Source organism: Gopherus evgoodei, chromosome 2, assembly GCF_007399415.2.
Source record: "Gopherus evgoodei ecotype Sinaloan lineage chromosome 2, rGopEvg1_v1.p, whole genome shotgun sequence".
In the NCBI taxonomy this organism is placed as follows: Eukaryota; Metazoa; Chordata; order Testudines; family Testudinidae; genus Gopherus; species Gopherus evgoodei.
The window spans coordinates 2,339,158-2,361,294 of record NC_044323.1 but is presented as its reverse complement, the minus strand read 5'-3'; the positions used below and the strand labels follow the sequence as shown (position 1 = coordinate 2,361,294).

At 64.0% G+C, this 22,137-nt stretch overlaps 1 protein-coding gene across 2 annotated transcripts in view; it reads left to right on the top strand.

Moving 5' to 3' along the window:
• Positions 1 to 22,137, top strand: part of MYO1G (myosin IG) — a 65,889-nt gene that overhangs the window by 13,684 nt on the left and 30,068 nt on the right. Inside the window, exons 5-16 of one of the 2 annotated variants that reach the window (XM_030549783.1) lie at positions 1,425 to 1,478; positions 2,937 to 3,032; positions 4,277 to 4,393; positions 7,665 to 7,871; positions 8,834 to 8,979; positions 10,047 to 10,161; positions 10,875 to 11,045; positions 11,569 to 11,639; positions 13,961 to 14,035; positions 14,971 to 15,103; positions 19,435 to 19,601; positions 21,561 to 21,768. In XM_030549783.1, the coding sequence (XP_030405643.1) occupies positions 1,425 to 1,478; positions 2,937 to 3,032; positions 4,277 to 4,393; positions 7,665 to 7,871; positions 8,834 to 8,979; positions 10,047 to 10,161; positions 10,875 to 11,045; positions 11,569 to 11,639; positions 13,961 to 14,035; positions 14,971 to 15,103; positions 19,435 to 19,601; positions 21,561 to 21,768 (1,560 nt within the window). The remainder of the gene's footprint in view (positions 1 to 1,424; positions 1,479 to 2,936; positions 3,033 to 4,276; positions 4,394 to 7,664; positions 7,872 to 8,833; positions 8,980 to 10,046; positions 10,162 to 10,874; positions 11,046 to 11,568; positions 11,640 to 13,960; positions 14,036 to 14,970; positions 15,104 to 19,434; positions 19,602 to 21,560; positions 21,769 to 22,137) is intronic. The other variant, XM_030549784.1, reaches the window with a different exon arrangement.

Here is a 22,137-nt window from a genome sequence, read left to right as displayed (position 1 = left end):
CCTGAGCTGGCTCTGATAAACCCTAGAAATCGCAGTGTGCTAGTGTGGTCCCCAGGACCTCCCATCACAGGGCAGCCTGCCCCTTTCCAGGCCGGGCAGCCCTGTTCGGTTATCAGACCCGGCTGGGGAGGGCTCTGACATTTCAGCTAAGGACTGAGAGATCTCAGATGGAGGGGGCTGCCGGAAGGAGGCCAGTGCCTGTGGCTGGCCCTGGAGTAGGGAAAGAGATGGCAGGAGAGAGGTGTCTGGGGCCTGCAGCCTGCTGTGGTCGGGGGAGTGCATCCAGGCGTGGTACCAGTCCTTGCTGGGCTCGGAGACAGCCCAGTGGCCATCACCTCCTAAGCATCCGATGGCCTGGAGGTCTTGCGGCCCTGCTAGGGGAGCTCACGCTAGAGATAGTGTCGTGTAGTGGTGTGGGCTGGGGGTCAGGAGCCAGGCCCTGGCGTGCTGTAGAACCCTATCATGGCCGGGCCTCACTTCCCCTGCTGGAGAGAAGGACACTGACCTGCCTTGGTCAAGTGCTTTGAGATCCCCCCAGGGAGGGTGCTCCCCGAGTGTGACGTATCCTAGACCCTGTGCACCCCGAATGGCAACGAGCCCTTCCGGCGAGCTCTACTGGCACTGTCTTACGCGTCTCCTGTTTGGTTCTTCCACCCCTCTCAGTGACAGGCTCCATTCTGGTCCACTGCCTCCCAGGCCTGCCCTTAGTCTCTGACATTCCCAGGATGCCTTGCATCCCAAAGCATGGCGCACACAGAAATGGCCTCACCCCTCACTGCGATGCAGCCACCTCTGGGGGGCAGCGCAGCAGCTATTTAATAGTGCACACCCCAGCTTAGGGCAGGAAGGGAAGACAGCTGTTAGATCCATGCTGCATGGGGAGTTGAAACGGACAGGCTGTAGCGACTCACCAGCATTTAGCCAGGACACTGGAGTTAATGCTTCTGCTCTCTTGAAAAAAGAACCAGCTCTTGAATGGTCCCCAGTAGCCAGGACTTCGGCGGGGCCTACCACCCCCCTCACGAGGCCAGGACACTGCTACATTGCTGCATGAACTTTGAAGGGCTGGTTTCATCCTGCAGCAAAAGAAGGGGGCTAGGTGGGAAGACAATGGCCGTCCTGCCGGAGAGGCTCCCTGAGGCACAGGGTGGGATTGGCCCTGTTCCGGCTGCCAGCGCTCTGGGTGTGGACTTTCCTTTACCAGGGACCGGTGTGTCCTTTGAGACGAGGGGATTTCTCTGGTCTCACCAACCCGTTGTCTCTGCTTGGAGCAAATCTGGTAGCTGGCCATGACTTCTTAGCTTCTGGGGCCGAGCTGTGTGTGCCAGCGCGGGACCCACAGTGATGGGGCGCAGCAAGGACCGGCCTGGGGCTGCGAAACGCGACCCCTCCCGGCACTGACTTCCTCTGGGCTTTCCCTTTAGTCTCGCATCCTCCACCAGCAGCCGGGCGAGAGGAACTTCCACTCTTTCTACCAGGTGAGCCGGGGGGAACCCTGGGCGACGGGGCAGTCCGTGGTGTGGGGGGATCCCCAGGGGGCTGCAGGCTTTGGCTCCCTAGGGGAAGGGGAGGGGATAAGGAGGTGATTACGTAAAGACGACTGACAGATGGGAAGTGTGCCCATCAGTAGCAGAGGGAAATGCCGCCAGAACCCGCCCAGGTCTCTCTAGTGGGGCCCGCTGCCAGTCCGGCTTCAGCCAGGGCCTCTAGGCTTCCCGCCCCCAGCAGTAAGCTGGGGCACATCCTGTGGGTTTCCTGCCGACTGTGGCCAGTGCGCTCCAGGCCCCAGCTGCTGCCCGGCTGGGGGCAGAGGAGGATCCCGCTCGCCCAGGGAATCTGGTGCTGCAGGGGCCTTGGTGCAGAACGGGGCTGTGCTGGGCGCAGGGACTTGCCAGCGATGTCCCAGCGGCTTCCGCTGCTGCTGCGCGTCCCTTATTTATAGTGAGCCGGGCCCCGGGCGGGTAACCGCAGGCCGGTGACTCAGAGGAGCCGGGGAAGTGAGTGCCGTCACCTTGCGGAACCACGCGATCTCTGGCACACTGCAGCCGCCCACCTCCTTGGGCTCTCGCTCAGCCCTGGCTCAGTAAGGAGCACGTTAATCAGCTGCCCCGAGGATGGGGCCCAGCCATTCCTGGCTCTCCTTCCCCCTCTCCCCACAGGTCGGGCTGGGAGGGCAGAGCTGAGGCTGCTAGGTAGGGTGACCAGACAGCAAGTGTGAAAAATCGGGAAGGGGTGGGAGGTGTCACGGAGTGTGGGGGAGTCCGGCCCTGCACCCCTCTTCCTGGGACTCACAGTGACTCTCAGCCAGCCAGCAAAACAGATGGTTTATTGGACAACAGGAATGCAGGTTACAGCAGAGCTTAGAGGCCCAACCAGGACCCCTCAATCAAGTCCTTCTGGGGGGTTCAGGGTGCTTGGATCCCAGCTTCGGATTCCCTGAATTCCAGCCACCCAGCCCTAAACCGAAACTGAACTGCCCTTCCTCCAGCCAGCTCCTTCCTTTGTCCAGCTTCCCGGGCAAAGGTGCTGACCCCCGCCCCCCTACCTGGCTCAGGTTACAGGCTTAGATCCTGTCCCCCACCTAAAGACATCCCAGGCTCTCCCATCCCCCACACAGACGGTCCCTACTCCATCACAGGAGGTAAAATTGGGACATCTGGTCACCCTTCTGCTAGGCCAGTATCCTCCCACCTTCGGCATCACGGTCCTGCTTCTCCTCGCCGGCCAACACCTCACCACCCTGCACCCCATCCTTTCGCTGGGGCTCAGCTCCCTGGGAGCACCCACCCTCCCGGCTGTGCTGAGCGAGCTCCCTTGCCTTCAGAGGCCAGCCACAGCCCTGCTGCCAGGCAGCGAGTGCCAGACATGGCCCAGGTCCTCGCTGTCCCTGCATTCCCTGGGTACGAGGGGGTCTCAGCCCTGTCTCTCCCCCTCAGCTGCTTCTCGGGACCTCGGACGCTCAGCTGGCCTCCCTCCATCTCTGCAGAGACCCTGCAGCCTACCGCTTCACGAGCGAGGGCGCCAGCAACAACGTGAGTCCCGATTCCACGCAAGGGGGGAGCACGCCAGGCTCCTCAGGCTTCCCCAAGTGACTGGTGATTGGGGGGCTCAATTGTTGGGAACCCACCCAGAGACCCAGGCCTGGTCTGTGGCAAATGCTGAGCCTCCACTCTGAGATTCAGGCCCCTCTAAGGGTCTCAAGTTGGGGCCCCCCGCAAATCACTGGTCCCTTGGAAACTTGGGCCCAGGGATCTTCCTGCCCCTGTGCATTGGAATGGAGAAGGCAGGGCTGGGTGGGTAGCTCTCCGTGGGGAATGGGACTGGGAGCTGCTGCTCCACACTGGAGCCGGCTCTCAATGCAGCAAAGCCCTGGCTTCCCAACAGGTGCCTCACCACTGGGTGATCGGATCAGTGGTCTTTCCTCGCCCGGACAGGTGCAGCTTCAACACTCTGCAGGGAGGGAGCTGCTGGGACACTCCGGGACCAAACACATCCCTGGTGTAACCAAGCACAGATCCCATTGACTCCAGTAGAGGCTGCAGCCACCTGCTGTCGAATGCACCCACACAGTTTACACCAGGCTCCCATTAGGCTGAAGTCCCGTCCCCTCACCCCTGGCCGTCCCCCATAGGGGGGCTAATCACACTTCCTGGGCAGGGGTCTGTAAGCGTCCCCGGGTTCATGTGCATCCAGCACCGTGAAGGGAGAAAGCCCTGCCTTGAGTGTGGGCCATGCCCCTCACTGGGCGCCTCTCTGTGTCCCTCTCCCGCATCGCACAGAGGAAACGCAGGGCAGGCGGGCAGGCAGCACATGGAGAAATCCAGCTGGACGTGGCTTCTGCTGCACACAGCTCGGAGGGGGCCCTGGGTGCCAGGCAGAGGGCCATTGAGCCTTTCACCTCTGGGCCAGATACTGCAGTGATGGGCGCTAGGTAGATCATCAGTTTCACTCTCACCTCCTGGCTGCCTGGTGGCCTTTGTGAAATGAGTTTGCTGGCTCTCAGCTCAGTTCTCGGTGGATCCAGGGCCCTGCACCCATGGGCAGTAGCTGCTGGCAAGGACTGAGTGGGCCAAGGTGCCTGAGCGATCCCCTTGCCGGTAGAGATGGTTCCTCCGGGGCAGGGGCAGGCACCCTGGGAGGGGCTGTGGGTGCAGGATGCCCAGCATGAACTGTGGCCAAATGGAGGACTCCATGGCCATGCAGCTGGCACCTTCCCCCAGGCTGGGAACTGCTCATCTCTCTATTGCTCTTCCCCCCTCCCCACCCAATCTCCCAGCTGCTGGCCAGTGATCAGTCCAACTTCAAGGACGTGGCAGACGCCATGAAGGTGATCGGCTTCAGCCCGGAGGAGATCGACTCAGTCTACAAGATCCTGGCTACTATTTTACACCTGGTAAGCGATGGCCTGGCCGGCGGATACATCCCTTCCCCTGTGCCCAGGGAGGTGTCTGACCAACCAGGATGTTCCTGCAGGAGTGTGGTCCAGGGCTGGGCACAAGGCCCCCCGGATCGGAATTTGGATCAGCCCATGGCAGAGATGGGGGATTGGCTCAGTTTGGGGCAGGGTGCTGGTTCGGCCCATGGTGGGGGGGGGGCAGTGTCAGTTTGGGATGGGGTGCTGAGTCAATCCATGGCAGAGACGAGGGGTGGGGTCAATTGGGGGTGGGGTGCCAGTGGGGCCTGTGGCAGAGATAGAGGCAGAGTTCTGGTGGGGCCCATGGCAGAGATGGGGGTGGGGTCAGTTTGGGGCAGAGTTCTGGTGGGGCCCATGGCAGAGATGGGAGCAGGGTCAGTTTGGGGCAGGGTTCTGGTGGGGCCCATGGCAGAGATGGGGGCAGGGTCAGTTTGGGGCAGGGTTCTGGTTCGGCCTGTGGCAGAGATGGGGGCCGGGTCAGTTTGGGGCAGGGTTCTGGTTCGGCCCATGGCAGAGATGAGGGCAGGGGCACTTTGGGACGGGGTTCTGGTGGGGCCCGTGGCAGAGATGGGGGTGGGGTCAGTTTGGGGCAGGGTTCTGGTGGGGCCCATGGCAGAGATGGGGGCGAGGTCATTTTGGGGCAGGGTTCTGGTTCGGCCCGTGGCAGAGATGGGGGCGGGGTCAGTTTGGGGCAGGGGTCTGGTTCGGCCCATGGCAGAAATGGGGGCGGGGTCAGTTTGGGGCAGGGTGCTGGTTCGGCCCGTGGCAGAGATGGGGGCTGGGTCAGTTTGGGGTGGGGTTCGGGTGGGGCCCATGGCAGAGATGGGGGTGGGGTCAGTTTCGGGCAGGTTTCTGGTTCGGCCCGTGGCGGAGATGGGGGCGGGGTCAGTTTGGGGCAGGGTTCTGGTGGGGCCCGTGGCAGAGATGGGGACGGGGTCAGTTTGGGGCAGGGTTCTGGTGGGGCCCGTGGCAGAGATGGGGGCGGGGTCAGTTTGGGGTGGGTTTCTGTGGGGCCCGTGGCAGAGATAGGGGCTGGGTCAGTTTGAGGTGGGGTTCGGGTGGGGCCCATGGCAGAGATGGGGGCAGGGTCAGTTTCAGGCAGGGTTCTGGTGGGGCCCGTGGCGGAGATGGGGGCAGGGTCAGTTTGGGGTGGGGTTCGGGTGGGGCCCATGGCATAGATGGGGGCAGAGTCAGTTTCGGGCAGGGTTCCGGTGGGGCCCGTGGCGGAGATGGGGGCAGGGTCAGTTTGGGGCAGGGTTCTGGTGGGGCCCGTGGCAGAGATGGGGTGGGGTCAGTTTGGGGCAGGGTTCTGGTGGGGCCCATGGCGGAGATGGGGGCAGGGTCAGTTTGGGGCAGGTTTCTGGTTCGGCCCATGGCAGAGATGGGGTGGGGTCAGTTTGGGGCAGGGTTCTGGTTCGGCCCGTGGCAGAGATGGGGTGGGGTCAGTTTGGGGTGGGGTTCGGGTGGGGCCCATGGCATAGATGGGGGCAGAGTCAGTTTCGGGCAGGGTTCCGGTGGGGCCCGTGGCGGAGATGGGGGCAGGGTCAGTTTGGGGCAGGGTTCTGGTTCGGCCCATGGCAGAGATAGGGGCTGGGTCAGTTTGGGGTAGGTTTCTGGTTCGGCCCGTGGCAGAGATGGGGGCGGGGTCAGTTTGGGGGAGGGTTCTGGTTCGGCCCATGGCGGAGATGGGGGCGGGGTCAGTTTGGGGCAGGGTTCTGGTGGGGCCCGTGGCAGAGATGGGGGCAGGGTCAGTTTGGGGCAGGGTTCTGGTTCGGCCCGTGGCGGAGATGGGGGCAGGGTCAGTTTGGGGCAGGGTTCTGGTGGGGCCCATGGCAGAGATGGGGGCAGGGTCAGTTTGGGGCAGGGTTCTGGTGGGGCCCATGGCAGAGATAGGGGCTGGGTCAGTTTGGGGTACGCACACCCATTTCTAGGGCTCGGTTCCCACAGCCCTGCCCAGCCTGTGCTGAGCTCGGTGTCACACCTGGCCCAGGTTCGTTGGAGTGGGGAGGAATTTCTTCAAGTTGCTCCAAAGTTGTGGGCAGAAATCTGGAGGGGATCCTCCCAGAGCATTGCCCCCTGGAGCCTGCCCTGCTACCCAGCCAAACACATGCCAGGCTGGTTGGCAGTGGGCTCAAGGGAAATGCACTTCATCCTTCCGGGCACCCTGGGGGAATGCCCGGGCCAGCCACCCCACCTGGGCAGCAGATCGGGGCCCAGCACCCGACGGCCCAGGAAGCCAGCACCTCTTCTCTGGGAGGCGGGTGGGTTGGGATTGAGTCTTGCAGGACCCTGGGAGCGGAGCTTGTGGGTGCTTGGCAGGAGGTTAGCCTTCATGAGGGCACTTAGTAGCACTCTGGAACGGGCCCTGCCCATGGCCCAGCTGCCAACCTCACTGCATGCAGACATGGGCCCACGGATGTACGGTGCCATGCGTGACAATAATCGGGAGGTCTGAGCTACACCGAGCAGTGTCCGCTCCTCACGGCCCTGTCCCCAGCTCACCCGGCTGGGCCCGGGGACTGCGGGGGACTCCAGTAGGGTTGCCAACTTTGAAATATTTAAAAACCAGACACCCCAGCAGGAGTTCTGGAATGTTCCCCCACCCCATCTCTTCCCCCCTGAGGCCCCGCCCGCTTTCAGTCCTCTTTCCTGCTCTCCCCGTGGCTCGCTGCTTCCCCGCCCACCCCAGCCCTGCACCTGGGTCAGGAAGGACCCACCTGCAGAGCTGGGATTAGGAACTGCAGCTGCCTGACGCAGGTAGGAGGTGGCCCCAGCTGAGTAGGGGTTGGCTGGGTGGTGACCTGGCACCTTCCCACCTCCCCCAGCCACTGTAACCGGACATTGGGTGTCCGGTCAGTAGATCTGACCAGACACTGTCAGGTCTCCTTTTCAACCAGGCTTTCTGGTCGAAAACTGGGCACCTGGCCAGCCTAGCCTCGGGCAGTGCAGTGACCTGACCCGCCTTACTGTGGCCATGCATACAACCAAGTCCTGGTGATGGGGCCTTCACGCTGACTCTGTAGAGCCAGGCCAGCTATGCCAGTGCGTTCTGTGTCCTGGGAATTGCAGCAAGGGAGGTTTAGGTTGGACATTAGGAAAAACTTCTTAACTGTCGGGGTGGTTAAACACTGGAGTAAATTCTATGTCCCAGTGTCCATGGGGCACCGGTGGCTTCCCCCAGCTCAGGCCCGTGCAGGGGGACGCTGGTGCCCTCTCCCGGCTGACTGTGTCTCTCTCGATGGATTTCCAGGGCAACGTGAGTTTCGTTGCCGAGGGAGATGCCGTAGCGATAGAGAACAGGGAGCTGGTCTCCCAGCTGGCGGAGCTGACCTCCACCCAGCCGGAGAGCCTGCTGAGGACCCTGCTGTACCGTGCGGTGGCAACAGGCGGCGGGGAGGTCATCGAGAAGGGTCACAGCGCCAAGGAAGCCAACTATGCCAGGGACGCCTGCGCCAAGGTAAAGGGGTAGAGGAGCTGGGAACCGGGGCCTGCCGAGCCCCCCTGCCCCTCTGTGACCTCCAGTGTCCTCCTTCCGATCGCCCTGATGCCCCGCAGGTCCCCTTGCCTAGCCGCCCCCTTGCCTTCCCCATCACTGCCTGCTCGGGGTCAGGCTCCCAGCTGGTACACGTGAGCTCGTGGGAGTCATGCTCGCCCCCAGCTACGTATCGGATTCTCTCTCTCTCCAAGCCAGCCAGCTGTGGGGCAGGCTTCCCCTGTTCCGTGACCGTCACCCTGCCCACAAGGGACTGGGCAGCTCTGGCCACTCTGCGCTGGGCCTGTGGCACCCTGGCTAGTTTGCCATCCCATGCTGATGGGGACGAGTTAAATGAGGTCACTAAACTGAGAGCAGCCGGCCCCACAGCCCAGAATGGGGCTGTTCTGACGTACCCCACATTCGTCCCCATCCAAGACACCCGGGCTGCAGTGTCAGGGAGCCTGGGGTGAAGAGTGTGGATAGAAACAGGCCAGGGTCACAGGCCAGGAGCTGCTCAAAGCCCTTCCCAGGGTCAGCCGCTCCAGACAGCTCCATGGCTGCAGCCATGTGGACGTGGCTGGTTATACCACACTAGGGCAGCAGTGGGGATCAAACCCAGAGCCTTCAGCTGCAAACCCCCCACAGCCCCTGGGCTTAAGGTGCACCCCGTCCTGCAGTAGGGTTAAGGCTTATATCCGACAGCAGCCACTAGATGGCAGTAGAGTTGCACAGCCATGACATTTCACCCAGCAGGGGGCAGTAGTGAAACCTGCACATCAGCCTCCCCCACATGTCCCAGTGACCACCTGTCCCCGCCTCCCCGGAGGGCGTGGCTTAAGCACACCTGCTCCTGAAAGGTACAGCGCCCCACACCTGGTGGAAGGAGTTTAGGACTAGCTGTCGGGGGGAACTTCCTGCTTCACGGCGTTTCCCCCCCCCCACAGGCCATCTACGAGCGGCTGTTCTGCTGGATCGTGGGGCGCATCAACACCGTCATCGAGGTAAAGAACTACGACGCCCGGCTCCATGGCAAGAACACCGTCATCGCCGTGCTGGACATCTACGGCTTCGAGATCTTCGACAGCAACAGGTAGAGCCCAGCCAGCCACCTCGGGCCACGCAGCCAGCCTGGCTGGAGGCTGGCCCAGCAGGACCCAGCCCTACCCACCGCCTCCTCTCCCAACATGCACCGGGGCTGGGGTCACGCTTAGGGCTGAATTGCTATGGCTCGATCCTGGACTAGGGGGGAGAGGGAGCGGGGCAGGTTGCCAGGGCCAATGGCTCAGGATAGCGTGCAGCTGTTGACGTGCAGAGGTACGAGGGGGCGGGTGTAGGAGCTGGGCCCTTCCAGACCTGGCAGCTCCAGAGGCTTTGGGGCTGGGCATGGAGGAGAGGGAGAGCAAGGAGGGCAGGTTGCTGGTCTCAGGGGAACAATCAGCTGAGCTGGATGGTGGCTCCATTTCACTGCTGCTCCCGGACCCGGTTCAGGGGAGAGCCGGGGACTGTGCAGTGCACTGAGAGCTTGATCCCAGTCTTGGCCCCCGCTCCCCCCATGCAAGCAGGGCCATGTGGGGCTGGGTCACTCAGGAGGGAAGGTGCTGGTGGGGCTAGGGGCTGCTGTGCTTCCTAGAGAGGGCTACGGTGAAGGTGCTGCCACCCAGGGCCCGTGGACTACAGGTGAGAGCTGAGGGGTTCACACGGATCCAGCTTCAGCTGGGGTTGCGATTTGGCCACCAGGTGTTTCCTGCGCATTTTGAGTTGCTGTGGTGGCTTCTTCACTGCTCCCCTGAACTCCTGTGCCTTGTTCCTGTGCGCTGTGCAGAAGCTGTTGCATTCCAGCCCAGAGGCAGCTGCATTGCAGTGATATGCAAAGTGCTTTGTTTGAAAGATGCAGCACACCTGCCCGGGGGGTTAGCGTGGAGCGGATCCTTCAGTCCCACCCCTGTGAACCAAATCCTTCCTTGGTTCTAGGCATGGGGTAGCAGCACGTCCAGCCAGCCCTGGCCCAGGAGCCCAGTGTGTTCTCCAGAGTGCGAGGTGGGGTGCTGCATAGGGTAAGGTGGAGGGATGGGGAAGGGGGCATGGAGTGAGGGAGACCCCAGTCCCAGGGAGCCAGGGGTACAGACTATGAGACTCGTGCACTTTGGTGGTTTGCAGCTTCGAGCAGTTCTGCATCAATTACTGTAACGAGAAGCTGCAGCAGCTGTTCATCGAACTGATCCTGAGGCAGGAGCAAGAGGAGTATCAGCGGGAAGGCATTGAGTGGCAGCATGTGAGTGCCAGAGCCCCATGGGGGGTGCCTGCCCAGAGGGCAGTGTGGGGGTGGCAGCACCCCATTGGAATGGGAGTTCCCCACCCAGAGAGCAGCATGGGAGTGGCAGTGCCCCATTGAGGTGGGAGTTCCCCACCCAGAGGGCAGTGTGGGGGTGCCAGTGCCCCGTGCAATGGGGGAGGGTGAGGGGTTCCTGCCCAGAGGGCAGCGTGGGGGTACAGCACCCCACTGGGGAGGGGGGTCCCCGCCCAGAGGGCAGCGTGGGAGTGCCAGTGCCCCATACAGTGGGGGAGGGGTTCCTGCCCAGAGGGCAGCATGGGGGTACAGCGCCCCATTGGGTTGGTGGGTCCCTGCCCAGAGGACCGTCTGGAAGGGCCCCTCCCAGCAATCTGCATGACCATCACCCAGGGCCAGGGGCAGACAGCGAGGGCCACTCCTGCCAGGGGTGCTGGGTCACACGGCCTGGTGCTGGGCCATGAGCTCTGCCCCAGGGAGCTCTCGCCTGCTGGGGAGTCGCCTCCCGCCTGCTGCTGCGCTTGCGTCCCCACTGCCCTGCTCTGAGCCAGCGACATTGTCGTCTGGGGGACCCGACGGAGGCTCCCCCCGCGCCCGGCTCAGGGGTGCCGTTGTTCGCTGAGGGCCCCCGAGCATGGGGGTCACCCCGAGAGCTCCCCCAGGGCCGTGCCTGGTAACCTCTGCCTCCCCCCTCGCAGATCGAGTACTTCAACAACCAGATCATCGTGGACCTGGTGGAGCAGCCGCACAAGGGCATCATCTCCATCCTGGACGAGGCCTGCCTGACTGGGGGCCAGGTCACGGACGCCATGTTCCTGGAGTCAATGAACACCAAGCTGGGCAAGCACCCCCACTACACCAGCCGCAAGGTAACGCCCCGCGGGCACCCCAGGGTCCGGTCTCAGACGGGCAGGGGCTGGGCTGCCCATTGGGGGGAAGACAAAGGGCTCAGGAGCGGGAGGGAGACCGGGTCCTGCTGGGAGGGAGAGGCTCTTCCGGGCTGGCGGGGCCGTCTCGGGGAGCTCCTTGGATTCTGCAGGAGCAAAGCAAGTTTAACCTTCCTGTAACCTTAACCCCTCCAAGCCAGTGCCCCCCCTCCCCCACAGTCCCCAGTGCTTCTGGCTGGAGGGGTGGGAGGTTCCTCTCCCCTGAGTGGGGGCCGGAGGGCTGCTCACTGTGCATTCTGGGTATGCTGGCACCTTGTGGGGCTGCCTGGTTCGTTGGCCTGGCACTGGGTGGGAGGGGGGATTGCTGGGGCATGGGGGGGAAGGGGTGGTGCAAGGCATGAGGACAGGGGCTGTTTCCCCATGCCAGGGCAGGGGTATCAGAGTATGGGGTACTGGCCTGCTGGCCGTCTGTGCCCTCCCGGCTCAGCCCACCGTGTGTTCGCAGCTCTGCGCCACCGACAAATCCATGGAGTTTGGCCGGGATTTCCGCATCAAGCACTACGCCGGGAATGTCACGTGAGTCCTGCCCCTGCCCCCCAGGATCAGGGTGATGCCCAGCGGGCAAAGGAGCGGGGTCCTATCTGGCCACCTGGCATCTCTGTCCAGCAGGGGTCCTGTCTGGAGAGAGGCAGGGGACTCCCTGCTGACCTGGAGGGCTGGTGGCTTAGTACCAGTCTGCAGGGGGTGGGAGACTGAGTCGGGCAGGCCAAGGGGAGGCCCCACCCAGGAGGCGGGAGGGGCAGGATTATACCCTGTACGCCAGCCAGGATTCCACCTGCAGATGGCCCCAAGGGGTTGAGTATCAGAGGGGTAGCCGTGTTAGTCTGGATCTGTAAAAGCAGCAAAGAGTCCTGTGGCACCTTATAGACTAACAGACAACCAAGGGGTTGGTTTCTCAGCAGGTGGCTGCTCAGCCCTCTTGGAAACCAGGCCAGGTCTGGCCCCTCTGAGGCCTCTCCAGGCACAGCTCAGATCCCCGGTCCCTTGGCAAGCTCTTGGCCTGTATCGTCTAGTCAAAGCCAGGGGCTCCCCCTGCCCCGTCAGGAGACTCCCCCGCAGCCTGGCCAGGCTCACGGGCAGCAAATGTTGACGTGTTCTGCTCTTTCTGTCCATGGCGCTCGGCAGCTACATGACTCCCTCGGCAGGCTCACGGCCTTCCCTCGCTAGCAGACCCCGCCACTTGCCCCTCGCCCCACTCTGGCTAGTTCTCAGCCCCTTTCCCCGGCTCTTCTCCAGGCCCCGGTGAAATTGGTCTTGTCTCTGGCCCAGTGTGCTGCTCCGGGGGCAGGCTCCCTGGGCCTCTCCCCTCCCCGCCCCAGGATGCACTGGGCTCTGGGCCCGGAGCTGGGCCGGGCAGGCAAGGGACTGTCCAGTGAAATTCTGGGCAGACCCCAAATGCCTCCTGCCGCTGATCCCAGGAGCCATCACAATCCTAGGATTTAGCCCGGACCAGGCATCTCTCAGGGGGAGGGGTGCTCGGGTGGACTCCAACTCAGCCTGTCCCTTGAAGGAGAGAGGAGCGTGCTAGGAGCCGGCTGGGGCGTAGGAGCCTCCTGACGCAGGCACGTGGGGGAGGCTGCCCCCACAGCCCCTCACAGCTCTGCATTGCCATTCACAAGGAGAGCCGCTTCCCCAGGGCTGCTTGCTCAGAGATTTCAAGGCTCATTGTTAGCTGGGCAGGGGGGAGGCCTGCACCCTGTGTCAGGGGAGCTTGAGTCAGGCAGAGGAGTCAAGCCCACAGCCATGGTATGGAGAGCAAGCACAGGACCCGGGCCTGTGCGCTTGGCTCCCTGGGGGTGGGAATGCATGGCTGGGTAGGAGCGGGCATCGCTGGCTGTGCACCTGGGCGTGAGTGCATCTCCCTGTGGGGCAGTGCTTGTGCGCATGACAGTGTGCGAAGGCATGTTGGGGGTGTGCATGTGGTGTGAGTGCATCTCCCCGTGGGGCAGTGCTTGTGCACATGTGAGTATGCGATGGCATGTTGTGCATGTGGTGTGAGTGCGTCTCCCCATGGGGCAGTGCTTGTGCACATGCTAGTGTGCGATGGCATGTTGGTGGTGTGCACGTGGGCATGAGTGTGTCTCCCTGAGGGAGTTGTGCATGTGCACACTTGTATGTGCGATTGCACGTCGGGGGGATCTGGCAGGAGTGTGTGTGTGTTAGCGTGTGTGTGTGTGCGCGCGCGCGCATGTTTGCACTGGGGGGGTAAAGGAGAGGAGGTCTTGGGGGAATCCCTCAGCCACTTGGGGTGTCAGTCCCGTCACCCCTCTCTCCAGACCCATCTAGCTCTTCCCCCGAGCTCTGACTCTGTGGGGGCAAAGGCAGTCAGCAATTGCTTGCACAACGGCCCTAGGAGGCTGGAACCCTCTTGGTCGTGGGGAGGGAACGGTCCTCTCCGACTCTTTGCAGACCTCCCATAGGCCATGGGCACCTCGAGCCGGGCACCTCTCTAGAGGGAGGGCAGCCTCCTCCCCGTTCCCCAGGGTGTGGGGGGGCTAAAGTGTGGACCAAGGGCGTCTTGGGTGCATGCTCAGGACACTGAGTGCAGCAGGATGCCAAACCAGATGCGCCCTGCATGATCAGGTGACCCAGCTGCCACCCTTTCAAACTGTGCCTGTGAGGACACTGGCCCTTTAAGCCTTAAAGATGCCCCAATCATTTTTAGTGGGAAAACCCCCATGGTGTGATCACCACCAGCTCCTTCCTCCCCTCCCCGTGTCTGCCCTAGCAGGATCTCAGCTGCAGCCCATCCCGGGCTGAGGGGTCCGAGTGGAGGGACAGCACCGGGGAGCAGTTGGGGTTGGAGGTGACCCAGACCCCATTGCTCTGAATTGCAGGTACTCGGTGGAGGGGTTTATTGACAAGAACAAGGACACCCTTTTCCAAGATTTCAAGCGGTTGATGTACAACAGGTGAGGGCTCCAGGTCCGTGGGGCTGAGCATCACCGGGCACGTGGGGCCTGGCCTCAGCTCTGGGGAGGGGATGAGAGCCGCAGCAAGAGAGATCCTGCGGGATCGGGGGGTCTGGTGCTGCAGATGGGGCTCAGGCTGGCTGCCCTGACACCTGCGTCCCCTGTCAAGCGGCAGAGCAGGTACGGTGCAGGCAGCTGCTCCCACCAGGGTGTCTCGGCCATGACCTACCGGGGAGCTTGGTCTCCAGGCCAGTTAGCCCTCAGCCGCCCTGCCAAGGCTCCCAACGAGGGGGCTAACTATGAGGACGGGCACCGGAACCAGGAAGGGCCCCGACTCCTTTCCCCTAGGCTGCCCATTGGCAAGCAGCAGGCCGGCTTTGACTGGTGGGAGGGGTTCTGGGTCCTGTTCCCCTGGCTGAACCGGGGGGCAGTGGGGAGCGATAATGGGCGGGGAGCTCCTGGAGCCGGAACAGCCTGGGGGCAGTTGGGACAGGATCCAAACCCTGGCTGGGTTCCCTCGCACAGGGCAACAACGGCCTAATGGAGCCTCCTAACTCCTGGGCAGCACTGCACATTCCTCTACGTCAGTGGGTGGCCCTCTTCCTTTAAACGAACCAGCTCCATGGCTCTGTCTGGGGAGCCTTGGATCAGGATCTGGGCCCTGTGGCCCATTTCCATCTCAGAGTCCTGCTCCCCCTGCGTCTCTCCCGACACCAGGGATCCCGTCCAGGCAGGAGGCTGGAGGGAATAGGGGAATGGGGAGGAGAGCTCTGCTTCGAGGTGGTGTAGGTGCATCTTCCACAAAAGTCTCCAGCCTACAGTAACTCCCTGGACAGCAGGGACAATCGGGGCCCGTGCTCTCTCCTCACCCTGGCATCCCCATCCCTGAGCGTCAGCTTCCCGGCCCCTCACGCCCCTTGCTGATCTCTCCCCAGCACAGACCCTGTCCTGAGGGACATGTGGCCGGAGGGCGAGGTCAGCATCACCGAGGTGACCAAGCGCCCCCTGACGGCCGCCACGCTCTTCAAGAACTCCATGGTGGCGCTGGTGGAGAACCTGGCCTCCAAGGTAACCCCCCAACCCCCACCCCGGCTCCTCCTCGGTCATCTGCTTCACCAGGGCCCTCTGGCAGCTGCCGACAGTAAGCAGAGCTGGCCAGGGGTCCCAGGGTGCCCTGTGTGACAGAACAATAGGATACCCCACCTGCATGGGGGTTCCCCCCATCACGGCCTTCCCTCCTCCCTTACACCCACGGGAGATGCTCCTTGGTCTCTAGCTGCCCCCTGTGTCTGGACTGGGAGCCCGGAAGGACCTTCCCAGGGCAGTCAGGGAGCTTGGCCTGGGCTCCTGGGGCCAGTGTCATGTGGCAGGCAGGGCCCTGGGTGGAGCTGGCCTTGCACAGCCACTGAGCTTGCTTAGGCCCATGGTGGCCACTGGCAGCATGTAGGGATGGGAGATTGGCAAAGGTGGGATACCCCAAGTTGGGTCTGGGCCCAGGGCCTCCCACCGGTTCCAGGCTGGATTCTGTGTCCCTTAGCAGGCAGCGCCAGGCCCAGGCAGGCTGAGGTTCAGGATTCGGGGTCTCTCAGATCTCAGGGAGTTCTGAACGGCCCATCGGAGGGGAAGGCTCCGGCTGTTGGGCCAGAACCTGGATCCAGGCTTGGCATTTGGGGTTATGCTCTAACGGTGTCCCTGCACCTCCCCTTCCAAACACGTCTGCCACCTGGACGCTTCCCGGAGTGCCCCGTCCCTGAAGGGGCCCAAATCCTAGGAGAGGGGCAGGCCTCCTGGCATTTCCAGCCCCACACACCCAGACTGCCCCTAGTGCACATCCTAGGCCCTGCTCCTTGCCCTTCCAGCACAGACCCCTCCAGTCACAGAGCCGCTCCGCGGCCCCCTCCCTGTCCAGCTTCTTGGTGCCAGCCCCCACGGGTGGCAGCATGGCTGGCCAACAGGACACCCAGCCCTACATCTCCCACCTGCTCTACTCCCTGGCAGCCTGTGAGCTTGGTTGGTGGCTGGGCGCTGTGGTGGTTGGGCAGGGGCGAGACAGCTGGATGGTTCCCCCCACCCTTCTGCCCTTGGCCCCATGTGACGGTGGGATAGCCCTGATGGATGAGGTCTGGGAGTGTGCCAGGCTTGCTCCTGCCAGAGAGGGAGCTGTTGAGTGCCACAAGGGCCTCCCTCCCCAGGACCTGGGTCCTCTACCTGCCTCTGCCCTCTGAGGCTGCTCCCCTCCCTCCCCGGATTGACCCACTGCTCATTTGATTGGCTAACTGATGAGTAGCTCCACCTGGGCTTCTTAAAGGGCCAGCTCCTAAGAGGGCACTGTTAGCACCTGGTGCGTAGTCACCTGTCGGTTTGTTTCCTGCTGGTCAGCCGGGTCTGGGTGTGAATTCTGACTCGCTCAGCAGCTGAGGGCCCCTGAGATGGACTTGACAGAGGCTGCCCGCTGGTTCCTAGCCAGAGCCAAGCGGCAGATTGGCCAGTGTAGCCGATCCTAAACAGCAGCATCCCCCAGCCTGCGTAGCCCTTCCTGACCTGATCCTGCCCTCCACCGACCCGCTGCCCTGGCCCCAGCCTGCACACGCACCGTTCAATTCACTGTTTCCTTTGGTTGTTTCATTTCGAGGCTAAAGAACTGATTTAAAGGGGAGCGTGTGTGTCTGGCTGAGCGGAGATATGCGGGACCCCAGCTGCCTTGGCAACAGGCAGCAGTGAATAATACCCGTGAATCATTTGGCATTTGCTCCCATTTCTGATCAGGAACCTGTTCCCAGAAGCTGCAGCAGCTAAAATTAGCCCTCGATAGGAAGAGAAGTAATGAGAGGCGGGGGAGGGAGCCAAGGAGAGGGTTGGGGGAGGGGAGCCCAGATGTGTGCCGCTGGACCAGACAGACGTGCACGTGGATCCACGCTGGCACAGAGCCACCCAGACAGGCAGAGGCGCACGCCTGGCTGCATCCCCAGCCGGACACGGCCATGCAGGCAGAGATGTGTGCACAGACATAAGGACACGTAGACACGTGGCCACCCAGACACACATGCACAGATACACGCAGACTTAGTGGAAGAGACACACAGCCATGGAGGTGTGTACGTGCGATTGATGCACACAGGGACGCGCACTATAGCAGACCAACACGTGCCTGGAGACACCCCCAGCTAGCCAGCACTTGTTTGGCTGTGGGGATGGGACTCAGCTCAGGCTTGTGGCACAGGCCTTGGAGGAGTGCTGGCCTGGGCTGTGCCTGGCACTGGAGAACACAAGCCCCGGGCGATGCTGGATTGACTGTTCCTCACTCCCCGCTCCTCCAGCTGCTCATTAGCTCTGCCTGGGCACCTGCTGCTGCTGCTGTCACTGGCAAGCTGATGTCTCAGCCAAATTTAGTTCCAGTGTGAGCTGCAGCGAGGCTCAGAGCTGTGATTATGTCTCCTGGATCAACCCAGCTGGAGCGGAGGAGCTGCCTGTCCCTATCACATGGCTGCAGCGCTGCTCCCATCCACCGGAGCCCCCAGAAGGAAACACTATTGTAACAGGTTGTACTGTGCTGCACACCCTAACCCATGAGAGCACCATGGGGACAGCTGTGAAGTGGCTCCTCTGCTTCCAAAACACCCCCCCTACCATCTGAGCTACAGGAGGATCCCTTCCAGCAGTGCGGGACTTATGACACACAGCTGAGCAGTTCCGATCTGTCCAGCAGAGGGCAGCTGAGCGAGGCAGGGGATGTGTCATTCCTCATGGCCCAGATCCACGAGTTCGGGGCTACACCCCCCACTTTGGAGCCGTGTCTAGGAGGGCGTCTTGCTCTTCCTCCAGGGTTGGCCATGTGCCCTCAGCCCCTTCAAGCCTGAACGTCTGGGCCTCCAGACCCCCTCCTGAGCTCTGCTCAGTGAGTCTAGCCAAGCTGAACTCCTGAGGGAGACCAGCCCACTCTGCAGGAGCTAACATGCCTCGCCAAGCGTGGGCAGTGCCATTCACACAGCGCTGTCAGACCGAGCGGGTTTCTCAGTCGCCTGGCATGCAGCCTAGGAACCCTTAGCTTGGGCCAGAGAGCTGCAGGTTAAAGCCTAGCCCAGTCTGGTCAGCCCAGAGCCAGGCGGTGCTGAGCCCCGGCTCTGTCTGTCTCCCTCTGCCCACCATGGTCAGCTCCCCGGTGAGATCCCGAGGCCTCCAGCTCACACTTTCCCAGGCCTTGTTCTCCAGCCGGGGCCTGTGCTCAGCCTCCCCGCAGAGAGGTGGGGAAATCCCCCTCCCTCTGGGTCTGTGGTCACCAGGCCTCAGTAGCCCGGTGATTGGCTTTGCCATCTTCTCAAATTCTCCGTCGGTCAGCCTTGGCCAGTCCTTTTTAACCCAGCCCAGCTCAGACAGCTGGGTGACGGTCAGATCTCTGTCTGCCAGCCTGCCCTGAGAGCACACTGCATAACCATGCAAGCTATAGGGGAGACTGAGGCACACAGTGGCATCAGAACAATATTACAGAAAATTCCCATTTCATCACCCTGCCCTGCTCACACGTGGCCCGGACATGCCAAGGGGATAGGGATGGACCATGCTGAGGAGGCGGCAATGGGCCAGGCCTGGCTGGTTCTCCTCTCGTTGGAGCCAAACTGCAGCCTCAGCAGTGATAGTTGTTTCTCAGGCCCCAAAGCTCTGAAATTAGCCGGCTGCCCAGACCCCAGATAGACGCCGCCTGCCCTGTGCCCCTGTGAAGAGATCTATGGCTGAGTGGTGGGTGTGAGCATCACCCCCCCCCCCCCGCTGGGTAGTGTGGCCCTGGGCTTGGTGGAGTGGCCGGCAGAGCCCAGACCGGGCACTCACTGTGGAGCTGTGGTGCCATTGCGTTCACCCTGTTGCTCCCCTTGGAGGGGCACATTTCCCCTCTGAGGTAGCAAGGCACGTGCCCAGGCAAGTGCACCCTGCTGCTGCCCCAGCCCTGCTGGGCTTCCACCTGCCCCTCCACTTCCCAGTGCCTGGCATGCCCCAAATGCAGCCCCCTGCCCCGTGACTTGGCTGGCCCTGGGCAGCCAGCCCCGTCAGCGCTCCTTGGCTTACCCTGCAGCTGGGGGATCCCCGGGGCAGCCCTGCCTTTCCCAGGCTTCTCCTGGGCTGGTCTCTGGAGACAGACCTCCAGGGGCAGAGCTCATCCCCAAAGCAGGTGACCCCGCCTCTCTCCACCCGTCAGCCCTGGGCCTCCTTCCCCACTGCTGCCCACATACGACCTGGCCTGGCACCACTCCCCTGCTCCCTGCCCAGCCGTCCTGGGGCTCCTCCCCACACGCCCTTCACTGGCATCCCCTCTCCAGAGCCTCCACCCCAGAGTGCCGGTCCCAGCAGCAGCTCGAGGGCCCGTCCCCCCACCATGGTTTCAGTGACACCCCCTCCACTCCCCCCAGGAGCCCTACTACGTGCGCTGCATCAAGCCCAATGACCAGAAGTCACCGCTGCTCTTTGATGCCGAGCGCTGCCGCCATCAGGTGGAGTACCTGGGCCTGCTGGAGAACGTGCGGGTCCGCAGGGCCGGCTTCGCCTACCGGCAGCCCTACGACCGCTTCCTGCTCAGGTACCTGCCCCATCCCGCCCCCGCTGGCCAGCCACCCCGCTCCAACCCGCCCCTCTGGCCCAGCCACCCCACCCCGTCCTGCCCTCGCTGGCCCTCCTGCCCCGTCCCACCCCTGCTGGCCCTCCTGCTCTGCCCCATCCTGTCCCCGCTGGCCCTCCTGCTCCATCCCACCCCCACTGGCCAGCCACCCTGCCCCGTCCTGCCCTCGCTGGCCTCCCGCTCCATCCCGCCCCTGCTGGCCCAGCCACCCCGCTCCATCCCGCCCCTCTGGCCCAGCCACCCCACCCCGTCCAGCCCTCGCTGGCCCTCCCGCTCCGTCCCACCCCTGCTGGCCCAGCCACCCTGCCCCATCCTGCCCTGGCTGGCCAGCCACCCCGCCCCGTCCTGCCCTCGCTGGCCCTCCTGCTCCATCCCGCCCCTGCTGGCCCAGCCACCCTGCCCCATCCTGCCCTGGCTGGCCAGCCACCCCGCCCCGTCCTGCCCTCGCGGGCCCTCCTGCTCCATCCCGCCCTCGCTGGCCCAGCCACCCCGCCCCGTCCCGCCCCCGCTGGCCTCCCGCTCCATCCCGCCCCTGCTGGCCCAGCCACCCCACCCAGTCCTGCCCCCGCTGGCCCTCCCGCTCCATCTCGCCCTCGCTGGCCCAGCCACCCCGCTCCATCCCGCCCCTCTGGCCCAGCCACCCCGCCCCGTCCCACCCCTGCTGGCCCTCCTGCCCTGCCCCATCCTGTCCCTGCTGGCCCTCCCACCCTGCCCCATCCTGTCCCCGCTGGCCCTCCTGCTCCATCCCGCCCCCACTGGCCAGCCACCCCACCCAGTCCTGCCCTCGCTGGCCCTCCCGCTCCATCCCGCCCCTGCTGGCCAGCCACCCCGGCTCACCACCATAGCGCCCTGCTGCCCCCTGCTGAGCCTCCCCTTCCCGCCCCCGCTGGCCCAGCCACCCTGGCCCACCATCATAGCGCCCTGCTGAGCCTCCTCTTCCTGCCCCCACTGGCCCAGCCCCACCTCCCCATCCTGCCATTACTGGTTCCTGGCTACCCACCCCATCCTGCCCCCGCCGGCCCCTGCCACACCTCCCCTTCCCGCTCCGCCCTGCCCCTGCCGCACCTCCCCTTCCCGCTCCGTCCTGCCCCCGCCAGCCCCTGTCGCACCTCCCCTTCCCTCTCCGTCCTGCCCCCACCAGCCCCTGTCGCATCTCCCCTTCCAGCTCCGTCCTGCCCCCTACCGCATCTCCTCTTCCCGCTCCGTCCTGCCCCCGCCGGCCCCTGCTGCACCTCCCCTTCCCGCTCCGTCCTGCCCCCGCCCCTGTCGCACCTCCCCTTCCCGCTCCGTCCTGCCCCCGCCAGCCCCTGTCGCATCTCCCCTTCCCGCTCCATCCTGCCCCCCGCCGCACCTCCCCTTCCCTCTCCGTCCTGCCCCCGCCAGCCCCTGTCGCATCTCCCCTTCCAGCTCCGTCCTGCCCCCGCCGGCCCCTGCCGCACCTCCCCTTCCCGCTCCGTCCTGCCCCCGCCACACTTCCCCTTCCCTCTCCGTACTTCCCCCGCCGGCCCCTGCCGCACCTCCCCTTCCCGCTCCGTCCTGCCCCCGCTGGCTCCTGCCACACCTCCCCTTCCCGCTCCGTCCTGTCCCCGCCGCACTTCCCCTTCCCTCTCCGTCCTGCCCCCGCCGGCCCCTGCCGCACCTCCCCTTCCCGCTCCGTCCTGCCCCCGCCGGCCCCTGCCGCACCTCCCCTTCCTGCTCCGTCCTGCCCCCGCCGGCCCCTGCCGCACCTCCCCTTCCCGCTCCATCCTGCCCCCGCCGGCTCCTGCTGCACCTCCCCTTCCCGCTCTGTCATGCCCCTGCCGCACCTCCCCTTCCCGCTCTGTCCTGACCCCGGTCCCTGCCATGGGTCAGAGCTGCCCCTTCCCTGGAGGCCAGCCCGGCTGCTCTCCATGCTCAGGACCCCGCTGTCTCCATGCTCAGGTATAAGATGACCTGCGAGTACACGTGGCCCAACCACCTCATGCCCACGGACCAGGAGGCCACACGGGCCCTTATTGACCAGCATGGCTTCCAGGACGACGTGGCCTATGGCCACACCAAGCTCTTCATCCGCATGCCCCAGATCCTCTTCTGCCTGGAGCAGGAGCGGGCCCAGCTCATCCCCATCATCGTGCTCCTGCTGCAGAAGGTGAGGGGGCACCAGGGGGTGCTGATGAGCTGCTCTGCCCCCTCCCCCCCGCAAAGAGACATGATCCCCTCCGTGTGTGTGTGAGGGAGTGGGGGCTAGGGGTTATAGCAGGGGGGCTGGGAGCTAGGACTCCTGGGTTCTACCCCGGCTCTGGGAGTAGGGGCTAGCGGTTAGAGCAGGGGGGCTGGGAGCCAGGACTCCTGGGGTCTATCCCCGGCTCTAGGAGGGGAGTGGGGGCTAGGGGTTAGAGCAGGGGGGCTGGGAGCCAGGACTCCTGGGTTCTATCCCCAGCTCTAGGAGGGGAGTGGGGGCTAGGGGTTAGAGCAGGGGGGCTGGGAGCCAGGACTTCTGGGTTCTATTCCTGGCTAT